The sequence below is a fragment of the Ochotona curzoniae genome, unplaced genomic scaffold (genome assembly GCF_017591425.1).
Source record: "Ochotona curzoniae isolate NIBS_2020 unplaced genomic scaffold, NIBS_Ocur_1.0 contig_1274, whole genome shotgun sequence".
NCBI classification, from domain to species: Eukaryota; Metazoa; Chordata; class Mammalia; order Lagomorpha; family Ochotonidae; genus Ochotona; species Ochotona curzoniae.
In genome coordinates, this window is record NW_024465023.1 from 1,612,862 (window position 1) to 1,625,656 (window position 12,795).

Genomic DNA, 12,795 nt, shown 5'->3' on the forward strand with positions numbered 1-12,795 from the left:
TCACTCCCCAAGTGACTGCAATGGCTGGTGCTGTGCCAATCTGATGCCAGGAGCCAGGAACTTCTTCCAGGTCTCCCAAGTGGTGCAGGTGCAGGGTACTAAGGCTTTGGGCCGTCCTCCACTGCTTTCCCAGGCCACAGGCAGGGAGCTGGAAGGGAAGTGGAGCTGCCAGGATTAGAAACAGCACCCATACGGGATCCTGGCATGGTCTAGGCGAGGACTTTAGCTGCTACGCCACTGCACCAGGCCCGCACCGTACATTTTGATCTTGTCTAACCTTTTGAGAATAGAGGGTCTCCCACCTGGATAAACAAGATTCCAGTCTTGTTAATCTGCTAGTTACCAGACAAGTGTTTTCATCTAAAACACTACTTAATCCTGAGTTTTCTAAATTCTTGTAGTCCTTCAAGGTACTTTGTTTCAGGTTGACCAGTGGAAGATGATTATTCCTAAGTATTAATCAGTATTAAAAGGTCAAAGAAACAGGCAGTTGATGGCATTTTGTATTTGGATGAGTGGTTCCTGCTAGGGGAGGGTGGGCTGTACTGTGCTCATTTGAGTTATTCATTTTTGTAACTAGTATGAGTATTTTGCCAGAATGTTTCTGTTTTCTAGTTATTAAAAGAAGCAACAGAATCAAGACACAAATATGAACAAATGAAACAGCAAGAAGTACAACTAAAGCAGCAGGTAACTTCACAGCAGGGCATAGAATTCATAGGGAAAAGCTGTGCTTTATTATCTGCATACACTCCAAGCTCCTCCCAGATGGGCTTGTGTGTGCCTGCGCTGGTCAAGGCCGAGCGCGGAGGTCGGCGACGCGTTGGCATGGCTGGTCACCCTGCCTTCAGTGTCTGCCTTCCCAGGGTCCCCAGTGCTTGCTGCCTTTGCCAGTCGCCTTTCTGTCTAGCAGAGCCAGAGTGGACATGTGCACACTGCAGTTCTTTTGTGTCTTATAAAATGCTCAAGAAACCAAGGTGGACTTCGTTGATAAACAAAATGACATTTTTTTTATGGTTGACTGTGGTATCTATTAGCTTTATAATTGTGTGCTTTGAGCACCTAACCGGTTTTTTTTTTTTTTTTTTTTTTTAAGATTTACTTATTAATTTGAAAGGCATAGTTAAACAGAGGGAGGGAGGGCGGGAAGCAGAGGACCTCTCGCAGCTGCTGAAACAGCTGAAGCCAGGAGCTTCTTTTGGGTCTTTGTTATGGTGACAGGGACCCAAGCACGTGGGCCACCGTCAGATGCTTTTCCCAGGCTATCAGCAGACAGGGACCCAAGCACGTGGGCCACCGTCAGAGCTTAATTGAAGTGGAGCAGTCAGGTCTCTAGCTTATGCCCATATGACACGCTGGCGTTGCATATGGCAGCTTTTCTTGCAATGCCACCACCCTACCACTGTTTCAGTCCAGACCCCATTTGTGTCCAGTTGTATTCTGTATGCCATGGGGTGAGAGTAGCAGGTCCCATTTCCTTAGCCAAAGGAAAAAGTATATGGGAAAGAATCTCGCTGTCTCCTGAGAGGTGTCCTTCTGTGTTTGCATCTGTAATCACCCTTTCCAATGAACTAGATTGCATGTGTTACCTTCCTAAGTTTGGCATGTGTTTGCTTCATTTGTACAGACACTGAAGCAGTTCGAAAGTCCCTGCTCCACATTAGCAATGTGCTGGTCCTGCCTGTGTCCCTTTACTTCAGGAACAGTTCACAGAGTGGTGCTGTTACTGCCTGTAAAGCTGGCCTAACAGCAAAAACTCCAGAGGCAGCAGCTAGCAGAGGCCTGGGGTACATAGGACATCCGAGCCCCTTACTAGTCCTGTATGTTCAGTTGTCCATAGATAGCTTCTGAACACATGCTTTGGATGGGGGCCCCTCTGGTGCCGTAGGTCACTGCAGGGCCTTGGACCAAAGCCACAGGCCAACTCCAGTTCTCTGAAGTTGTGCCACTGTGATTGACTTCTGTCATGTGTGCAAGCTGTTCTTCGTAAAGATTTGTTTGTGTGAAAGACAGTTACAGTGAGGACCAGACCGAGAGATCTGTTACTCCCCAGATGACTGCCACAGCCAGGGCTGGGCCAGGCTGAAGCCAGCTTCCTCCAGGTCTTGCATTGTGTGTTCAGGAGCCAAACATTTGGGTCATTTTCTGCCTTCCCAGGCACATTTGCAGGGTGTTGGCTCAGAAGGGAGCAGCCGGATTGCAGCTGGTGCCCACGTGCAAAGCCGTTGCCACTGTGCCAGCCCCCAGAATAGTTTCCAACAATTTATTTTCTAAATACATTTGGGGGACAGAAAAAGAGCTCCCATCGACTGAATTAGTCCCATTTACGTCAGCAGTGATCACAACTGGTCCAGGCTGAAGGCAGAAGCTAGGCTAGCAGAGTGCCATGCGCTTGAGCCATTCCCTGCTCTCTGAGCCCTGGGGTGCTCTGGAATCGGGGTGCTGCAATGGAAGCTTTTAGCCAGCTCAGCCATGAATCACACACCCAGCCTAAACTTTTTTTAAAAAGATGTATTTATCCAAAAGGTAGTTCCTTAGAGGGAGAGAGCTAGTGACCCTGCATCCGCTGGTTCATTCCCCAAATGGGGGCAAAGGGTGGCGTTCACCCCAGATGAAACCAGCGGTTAGGAACTGTAGCCAGGTCTCCCACATGGGTGCAGGGACGCATCTTCTTTCCTGGGTATAGTAGCAAGGAGCTGGATGCCAACTTTGCCATCCAGTACTTCAGCCAGCCCCTACCCTAAAGCTTCTTCCCATTTTCCATGAGCCTTTCTGATGCACATTTAAATTCTTTGATTTTTCTCCCCTAATCTCTTTGCCTTGGTGCGGCTAAACATACATATGTAAATGCAAAACAGTGATGAGTGCATTCAGGGAGAATAGGTTCAGCTCGTGGCAGTACAGAGTGAGCTGCCCGAGAAACACACCTCGGGAGGCAGCTGTCTGCCGGCTGCACTGCTCCATGACGAGGCCCAGGCCCTCCTCTCTCCGTGCATGCTTTGGCTGCCTCCTAGCTTGCAGTCAACTTCTGCCTTGTCTCCAGCAGTGCCCCCAGCTCCTGACACCTGATCCCTGTCCCAGGTCAGGTCTGGGCCCGTCGTGCCTCATGCTGCTGTTGCTCATCTTAGGTTCTTCTGCGCTTTTCTCCATGTTTGTGTGATATTGGTTAAATACTTGATTGCTCTTTCTGCATCACAACAGTGTTAGTCCCTGAAAGGTTCCCTCCTGAAATGAAATGGACCCTGTGCCCTGAAGCCTAGCTCGGGCTGAGCCATGGAAAGTGGCCCCTTGTCTCCCGCCCCCATACCTCGGAACCCTTGATCTGAGTGAGAAGGTGACTGCCTTTCCGGTCATCTGTCTCATTGGTTAGCGTGTTTTCCTCATCTTGAATAAAAATTCCTTAAAAGTAGAAGGTTGAAAAAAAAAATGGTTTCCTACCTCTTCAAAATATTTATTTTATCATCTACTGGGAAAGGGTGGTTAACGGCGTGGAGGGGAAGAGGGGCCCAGGGCTGGGTGAGGCCAGAGCCACGAGGCAGGCACGGCCGGCTGGAGCCCTCTGCGGGGAAAGCAAAGCAGCTGCGCCTTGCAGCCCGATAGCGAGCTGCCGGCAGCCCGGGCACGGCTTAGCTGCCTGGGCCTCCACGTCCACCTCAGAACGTTTTCAGCCTTTTTCTGTTTCCCCAATGAAAGCAGTTCTTTGCTGCCTTAGCCATCTTTCTGCCTGTATCAGGCAGCGTGGCCTTGCTGTGACTGTTGTCAGATAACAGAGGGCCGCCTCCCTGGCCGCCGCAGGCCGCGGAGTAAAGGGCAACACCGCGTTCCGTAGACTGTTCTAGAGTTGATGGTGGAGCTGAGTTGTGACGTGTCACCTCGGCTTGCTGTGACTTTTCACTGTAATACACAAGGATTGGTGTGCATATGCTTTCTGTCATGAGTTAATTACATTCACTTCAAAGTTTGGGCATTTGAATTATTTACCTGGAACTTAGAATATTTCATACTTTTTTTTTCTGTAGCTTTCTCTTTATATGGATAAGTTTGAAGAATTCCAGACTACGATGGCAAAAAGTAATGAACTGTTCACAACCTTCAGGCAGGAAATGGAAAAGGTATTTGCATGCTTTTAGGAAAATATTACATAAAAGGAAACTTCTCCAAGAATCTGTTTTCAGCGTGATTGTTGACGACTACCTGAGCCCGTACAGTTGACCCCTCTCCATGCCTGGGCCTTGCCTGGACACTGCTCTGCCACTCTAACCCTGTGCTCCCAGTGGCCCGTGGCCCCTGCTCCGTGGGTTACAGATGTAGCGGTGGGGCTGGCTCTTGTGGCTCCTGTCGCAGAGCCCTGTGGCCTTGGAGCTCGGGTGGCTGCGTCTTTGGGCAGTAGAGCTTGAGCTTGTTGGAGAGATGGCTAGATGTTGCTGTTTCTGCCTTTTTATGATTTTTTTTCTCTGACCTTTGCTCCTATCGAATTCTTTCCCGCAACCACACCAACTCTTGGGCTTCTGCTTCATTTTCTTGCCTAAATTAAAGGGACGCAACATCTTGCATAGCCAATGAAGAACCAAAATATATAATTCTATCCATAAATTTTAAGTGTTTTACTTCCTGTCTTGCATTTAAAAGGTGGGGGAGTAGAGTTAAAAATGGTGTTGGCTCAGAGCAAGGCCAGTAGTACCTGGCACTTGGTAAGTGTCCAGCAGCTGTCACTCTGCTGTGGCCATAGAACACCTTTCTGAGCCCTCGTTGTTAAACACGGTAAGAACACCCTGGCCCTTCGGGACACGGGAGTTCCAGTAGCGCTTGGCATAGTATTATCATGTACCCAGTTAGCATGCTGAATGGTGCTCAGGTTACCAGCTTCAGGTATTTTTAGATCTAGCAGTCTGGAGAATTCCATGAGCAACAGATCAGTGCTGCCCGCCTGGCCTTTCAGTGGAAGTTTCAATTGAGGGACAGCGTCAGGCACAGCTACAGGCTCCCTAGCACATGCGCACAGTGGAGCACGGGTGTGTTCTGGACAGTCCCAGTGTGCCGTCTGGCTGCGGAATCTGCGACTGGAATGCGTGCGTGCCGCTTTGGAGCCATGGCTGCAGATTGCCACGGCTCAGCACACCATGCAGACCTGTCCGCAGCTCTGGCCATGGCCTTCAGCCCCCAGCCCCTGTGTTAGTGTGGTGGGTGATTACCTAAGCATGGGGCATGGTCCTGGCTGTGGAGCAGAGCTGGGGCAGTCAGCAGTAGAAACAGGAATAGAGCACATGGCTAACTGATGCCAGACCTAAAGCTCACCACACATTTTCTAAAAGGGGGTTCTGGTAGCATAGATTTGCAGGTGCCCTCCTGATTCTTGGACCCTGTTTGTGTGTGTGGTGGGATGAGCAGAGCATGCAGGCTGTTTTTTAGTATTTTCCGTGGAGCCTTGCTTTGGCCAGCTTGCCTTTAGTTTTGAAATCGTGTGGTTTCAGGGCGTGGAGGAGCGGCAATTCTTAGTCTTCAAGAATATGAAGAGGGAGTTGACTGTCCAGAAACCTCACGGGCACTTTATACAGCATGGGAAGGTGGCTCTGGCCATGCCAGCTGCCCGTCAGCCGTGGTGGCATTGGCAGTGACATGGCTGGTGGTTCCCTCTTTGCACTGCTACCTGAGATGACAACACTTGTCTCGTGTGACTCCCTGCGCGTGGCTGAGAGCACATGCACTCCCGTGGAGAGGGACACGGCGGTCAGTTGCTCCAGGCAGTGCTGGGCAAGGGAGGGACAGCACACCTTTTTGAGAAACAAGTGCAGGACTTGAATTTGCAATGTGTTGATTCACAGATGACAAAGAAAATTAAAAAACTGGAAAAAGAAACAATAATATGGCGTACCAAGTGGGAAAACAACAATAAAGCACTTCTGCAAATGGCCGAAGAGGTGAGTTGGTTTCCTGCAACTCAGCCCTGTGATTGCCATAAGGACATGTGCAGGTCCAGCCTGCGCTGGGCAGAGGACGTGGCATGGGCAGGGATGCCCAGTGAGAGCCGCTCAGGCTGAGCGCCAGGCTGACATGCTAGGTGTGAGCTGGGCAGGCAGGCAGTCACCATCAGAACTCACCAGCAGGCAACTGGGCTGCCTTGTCTTTTTTCTTTGTTTGTTTTTAAGATTTATTTTTATTGGAAAGGCAGATTTACAGGAAGGAGAGACAAAGATGGTCCATCTGGTGGTTCACTCCCCAAGGGACCACGATGAGCCGATCGCACACGGGTGCAGGGTCCCAAAGCTTTGGGCTGTCCTCGACTGCTTTCCCAGGCCACAAGCAGGGGGCTGCATGGGAAGCGGGGCTGCTGGGGTACGAACAGCACCCACTATGGGATCCCAGCACTTGAAAGGCGAGGATTAGCTGAGCCGTTGTGCTGGGTCTGTTTCTACCTTTTCAATAGACTTTTCCAAACAAATCAGAGAAATAATTTTTCCCATTCTTATAAGGTAATATTACATTGCTTGCCTTGAGTACATTTCATACCTGGGTAAATTTGAAAGCATTAATTTGTATTGCTTCACTAGAAAATTTGGGAATGCTTATATGGCAGAATTTGTTCTTGTCTAGAATTTGGTAGATGAAGTGGAAATCTGCGGACAAGGGAGTCATTTGTCCCCGGCCCTTGTGGGCCCTGGGGAGTGACAGAGGGAAGACCTGCTTTTCCTTCTCCTTAGCTGTATCTACATTTCAGGTAGATAACTGCAGCTGCTAGTCCGTGATGGTCTTTCCCAAGTGCTAGCTGTCTGCAAGGCGGAGTTCCCCTTGCAGTTGCAGCTGAGCCAGTACCAGGGCAGAAGCTGCTGCTAGGTCTCGCGTCCGGTGCAGGCGGTCCAGCACGTGGGCTGCTTTCCCGCACTCTGCAAGTGGCTGCTTAGCCCATCACACCACAGTGCCATCCGTGTTTGCTAAAACACCTTCAGTTTGCTTAACACTGTATTAGAACAAGAGACTTGACAAATTCAGTGAATTTAAATATGTGTGTGTGTGTAAAGCACTGGTTTTGTCTTATTGTCAAGGCAGAGTGATGAAATATCTGCTGCTGCTTCACCCTGCAGCGCCCAGCTGGGCGGCACGGGCCTGTGCTGGGGGCGTTATCTGTTCCCTTTCCAAGTAGACTACTGAGAGCTCAATCACGTGGAGTTGCAGGGCTTGTGCTGTGGCTCAGTTAGCTGATCCTCCAGCAGTCCAGCTTCCCAACCAGCTTGTGGCCTGGAAAAGCAGAGGAGCAAGGCCCAGCACCCTGGGACCTTGCACCTGCGTGGGAGACGCACAAGAATGCAAGAAGCTTCTGGCTTTAGATCGGTTCTCTGGGGAGTGAACCACGGATAGAAGTTCTTTCTCTGTCTCCTCTGTAAATCTGCCTTCCCAATTAAAAACACTATTTTATTTTTTTTAAGATTTATTTTTTATTGGAAAGGCAGATATACATAGAGGAGAAGAGACAGAGAGGAAGATCTTCCATCTGATGATTCACTCCCCAAGTGAGCGCAACAGCTGGAGCTGTACTGATCTGAAGTCAGGAGCCTGGAGGCTCTTCCTGGTCTCCCACATGGGTGCAGGGACCCAAGGCTTTGGGCCGTCCTCCACTGCTTTCCCAGGCCACAGCAGGGAGCTGGATGGGAAGCGGGACAGCAGGGACACCCACCCATATGGGATCCTGGCGCAGTTGAGTACTAACAGCTATGCTATAGCGCTGGGCCCAAGACCTTTTTAAAAAGTGGAGTTGCTAGGACTTGAATCAGCATGTCGGTATGGGACACAAGCATGATGGCAGGCTGAATTTGTTTAAGAAACATGACTAAGAGAAAACTTGCTTCATCCTAGAACAATCAGTGTACTACGTGTGTGTGCAGTGACGCCAAGAAAACATATCTAGTAGCTATTGAATATGCAGAAAGATACCGTCTCATGAGGTAAATCTTGTTTTTCTTTTCTTTTGCAACAGAAAACTGTCAGAGATAAAGAATACAAGGCCTTTCAGATAAAACTGGACCGGTTAGAGAAGCTGTGCAGGGCTCTTCAGACGGAAAGGAACGAGCTGAACGAGAAGGTGGAGGTGCTGAAGGAGCGGGCCTCCGGCCGGGCGGCCGACGGGGACTTGGCCATGCCCGCCAGGGGGCTGCGGCTGGAGGCCAGGCCGGGGGCGGGCAGCGCCGCACACCAGCCCCCCAGGCCGGCCCCTGGCGGGCCCGAGCCGGCCGACTAGCAGCCAGGCCCGGCCCGGATGAAGAGCTCTATTTTGTGTATCACTTTCTCTGTTAGTAGTTTAACTATTGGTTTTGTGGTGAAAATTTTCTTACTTTTTCTACCATATCTGTATTTTCTTAGAACTACTGGACTGATGTGGTACAGGAGGCTGATTAGCAGTTCTGCTGGATAGTTTTAATCACTTATTTTCCTCAAGTTGTGTTGCACAGCCACCTCATCTCTCCCTGGAATGCATGTACCCATTGCCACGTCCTCCCTTTCTGCTCTGCGCGCTCACCATAGGGCCAATTATCACAAGCGCATTTTGTTCTAATAATGGTTCCTTTTTGGAAAAATTAGAACAAAATTAAACATCTCAGCCCCATTGGTACTACTTTATAAAACAGATTACTCTGCTTAACAGCCACTTAAATGCCAAGTAAAAACGCTTGTGTTGGGTGAAGCAAGCAGAGCACGTGTGATTCAGATTATCACTTGACAAACTGAGATGGCTACAAGCCGTGACTCTCAAGTTTTGGCAGAATATGTGTACAGAGATGTCACTTGTACATGCAGACAAAGCACTGGACAAACAGGCTGGCTGCTGCTGCGACTCCACATGGTCCGCCACGTGGCGTTGGCCCCACCTGGCACTCACTGCCTGGGCATGGCAGTGTTGCCTTCCAGTTTGCATTCATAGGCTCCACTTCCCGCACGAAGCTGGTCATTCTGAAAGCCCCGCCCCGTGCTTAGAGCTTCCAATCCCTTGTGGCTACTTGACCGCTGCTGTCAGTTGTTCTAAGGCTTTCACCAGCAAAGTACCCCAAGTATTTTGAAAAGGGAACTTAAATTCAGTACTGTAGTACATGAAACTGCTTCCATCTTTAAAACACTGGAAAAAAGATTGATAGCTTTGGGAGTACCTGGCAGGATTTCTCGTGCTATTGTTCTGTTTCGCAGCACCTTCTTCCAAACTCCCCCAACTCCTGCCAGCCCGCAGTGTCACCCGAGGTCTCTACACTCGGAATGGGGGAAAGTTTGCAATGAAGCACATTAGCTCTTGACATTCTTGAACTTCCTTTTGCTTTTCTTTCTTCAATACCTAGCAGTAGATCGGTGATTCCTCAGGCTGCACCCAAGACTGGCCCTGGTGTACTTACATTGAAATATTTTGAACTGATGTTAGCACATTCCACAGAACAAGACTATCAAACTGATACTTGTTAAATTCCTTACTGGACTGAATAAACTCTTTTGTCCAGTTAAAAGGGGTTTTCTCTTTGCTAACAGCTTAAATTTGTAAAGTTCTGTCAGTCAGTGACTGACGATTGTCCAATAGCTAGCTTCCACCGTTAGTTATCAAGGGTCAGTAGGGGACAAAGGAAGTTACCTGTTCTGGCTGAAATGAGTTGGAAGCACAAATAAACTCTCCCACACTCTTGTAATACCCCAGACCCACCCACTTCAGCTAGCAGATGAAACACGGGACTCATTTCCTTGAAGGAAAGAAGGTGTATATTGCAAGTATTATCTACCTTAAAGCTAGCGCTAACCACATTTCCCGAGAACTCTGCTGATGTACAGCTCTTCACGTTTTAGCAAGCCATTCGTGTAACCCACCACGTTTCTTTGTGGTGCTTGTCCTATGTGGGAGATTGTAGATCTTGGACCTGTTGCATATTTGCAAGGGCTTTATAAAGCAACGTGACAGTACTTGGCCTGCTGCTTTTGGCTTGTTATGTGTTTTTAGGTAGATGCTTTCGTGATGTTTAAGAGGATATAGATTCTGTCTGGGATACATTTGGCATCCTTTCAGAATCCCCTCCCATTGCCCTGTGAATAAAAAATGGGACCCTCTAAGGAGGACACCCAAAACAAGCACCTCACAGGCCCAGTGTCGTGGCTTTTTGTAGCACGCCCATATTCTAAACACTGTAATGCTACTAAGGCTGGCCCAGAAAAGTTTTAAATGTTGAATTCACTTACATGGCATTTGTTGCACCACCATGGAATCTTCGATGTGTGTTATTTATAGTGGCAGTAGACTCCAAGGCGTAGCAGAAACTTGGGTCTGGGTTCACAGACCACTTCATCCCCAGCCTTGTACATTTCTTGGTCTTCAGACCAGTGTTTTTAGTTATGTATGCAACTGCCTTTATTACACCTGGCTATCACAATTCAACTCTCAGGTGTCGCAGAAAAATCTACCTCTTTCAGACTGTAGATGGAAATAACTGTGAAAAAATGCAGATTATCTTCTAGTTTGTGCTAAACACACTGCTTTATTTTTACAGCCCACGTCTTTCATGAGGATACGAATTGTTAAGAGGCAGTCTTGTTTTGCTTTTCAAAAACATTTTGTAGAGATTTTTCACTAATGTGAATCTGATTTTATCTACTCAATTCTGTATAGATTAAGTAAATATGTATGATAAATTTACCAGCTTCTGTGTATTTTTTTGTTCATGTGGCCTCTAATGTAGCAAGTACCTCTTTTTCTTGCTATTCAAAAAAATTGTGATGATTTTTACATAGTTGATTAGGGTGGTAAGGGTCAAGCAGTACAGGAGACGACCATTTCCACAGTCTCCTCCCTGTATCCAAGGGGAGCTAAGAGACAAGCCTTAACCCACCCTCCCAAACGCCTCTGCACCCGGAGATGGAGGGCAGCCACCCGACACTACCCCAGGATCCCCAGTGTGGGGTGCGCTCTGAGGGTCCTACTCAAAAGAGGTTTCGATAATAATTGAACAGTTCTGAATTACCAATCCAAGCACAATGAAATCCACTGGTTCATGTAGTCCATGTTAAGTCTCCGTTAGCCCAGATCGTCACTGCCAACTCTTGGTTGGGGTAGTTGACCCATTTGTTCTGTCCTCTGTTATGGTACCAGGTGTCCTCTGCAGGCTCCAGTGTACTGCCATATCCTCCATGTGCACTGCACATGCCATCTAAGCCACTGAGGCCCAGCTGACACATGCACTCCATGGACTGCAGTTCTCTCCATGGTTGGGGTTCTGAGTCCAGCTGGTTCAGTTCGTGGGAATCCCCATAGAAACTTCATTTGAGGTGATCTCAGTCCTGATTCTTGTGTGTGCTTGCCAGTACAAGGTCCAGCACAGTCTTGTTACCCCAATTAGCTTATGCACATGCTGGTTGTACTTGGGGGGTCAGCTGTCTCCAGCCCTGTCTTCTACACAAACCATTGAGCATTGCAACCCAACCTGATCCTGCCCACCACACACTCAGCCATCACACAAACCAGTGGGAGCGGCCACCTAGTTGGAACAATGCACAATAACCCCCACCAGGCCTGCCCCCGACCCTGGTTCTCAAGCTTACCAGCTTGTACAGCAGACTGGTCCAGCTCTCACACATGTCAATAGGCACTGAAGGCCAATTTACCCCAACCAGTCCCACTACGCAGCCCACACACTTGCTGGCAGGTGTCTGTCTGGCCATGCCCGCCCCATTCCTGGTTCTCATGACCACCAGTTAAGAGTGGCAATCCAACAGGAAGATGCCCAGTTTCCCTACTAGGCCCACTCCCACTTCCAGATCATGCACCCTCCAGGTGGTTCTGCAGTTTAGCTTGACAGAATTTGCTCCCTGCCAGAATTTGCCAGCTGATGCTGCAGCAAAGCCCAACCAACCCTCACCCACACTGGCTTATGCATGCACCAGTAGGAAGTTAACAGCCTGGCTTGCCCCCACTCCAGCTCACATGAGGCCAACAGGTGATGTAGCCCTGCCTGGCCTTGTCTGCCTCCATCCCAACTCTCACGTTCACCAGTGCTAGTAGTAATGCAGCGGGGAGGCCCCATGTATTCCCCCCTCGTTACCGGGTTCACACCCGACCCCCCAGGTGTCGGGTTAGGTGCTGCAGCCCAGTCAGTCATGGTCCTCCTCACCTCGGTATTTGCCAGTGGATGCTGTAGCCTAGCTGGGCCCAGCCTGTCCCCAGTCCCTGCTATCACGTGAACTGGCCTGTGTTGCAACCCAACCCCCACCCCATTCTGGTGATCGGATTCGCCAGCAAGTGATATGAACTGGCCCACCCAGGTTCACCCCCAATCTGTGCCAAATGTATGCCAGTGGGTACCATTCCCTGGCCTGGCCTGGTCTGGTCTGCTCCCTATTCTTGTGCTCACCTGCGGGGACTGTGTGCTGACAGGAGTTCCCAAGCCAGCCCTACTTAGTCCACCTCCTGTCCTAGCAGGAACAGTGGCCTTTCCTGACTGGCCCTCACCCATTCCGATTCTTACTGGGTGCCAGCCAAGCATGGTCCCTACCCAGACACAGGTCATGCATGGCTGTAGGGACACAGACCTAGCTAGTCCACCCTACAGCTACCCTAGTTCTCATGAGCACCAATAGGTGCTAGAGTCTAGCCCAGTCTGGCACACCCCAGACCCAGTCCACACTCATGCTGAGGGACGCTATAGCCTTCACTCACCAGTGGGAACCACAACCCAGCCCGGGTGTTCCCTTAGCCCCCAACCAGGCCTGTTCCCATGCACAGATCTTGTGCACGCCAGTGGCTGCTCTGATCCAGCTTGGCAAAGTCCTTCACCTGTCATGGCC

The 12,795-nt window shown here is 49.6% G+C and overlaps 1 protein-coding gene across 2 annotated transcripts in view; it reads left to right on the forward strand.

The window, feature by feature from the left end:
* TXLNG (taxilin gamma) overlaps nt 1-8,834 on the forward strand; it is a 51,798-nt gene extending 42,964 nt beyond the window's left edge. For both annotated transcript variants that reach the window (XM_040997597.1, XM_040997606.1), the window contains exons 7-10: nt 616-690; nt 4,020-4,112; nt 5,823-5,918; nt 7,970-8,834. In XM_040997597.1, the coding sequence (XP_040853531.1) occupies nt 616-690; nt 4,020-4,112; nt 5,823-5,918; nt 7,970-8,230 (525 nt within the window). In that variant the 3' untranslated portion in view covers nt 8,231-8,834. The remainder of the gene's footprint in view (nt 1-615; nt 691-4,019; nt 4,113-5,822; nt 5,919-7,969) is intronic.
* The last annotated feature ends 3,961 nt before the right edge of the window (nt 8,835-12,795 follow it).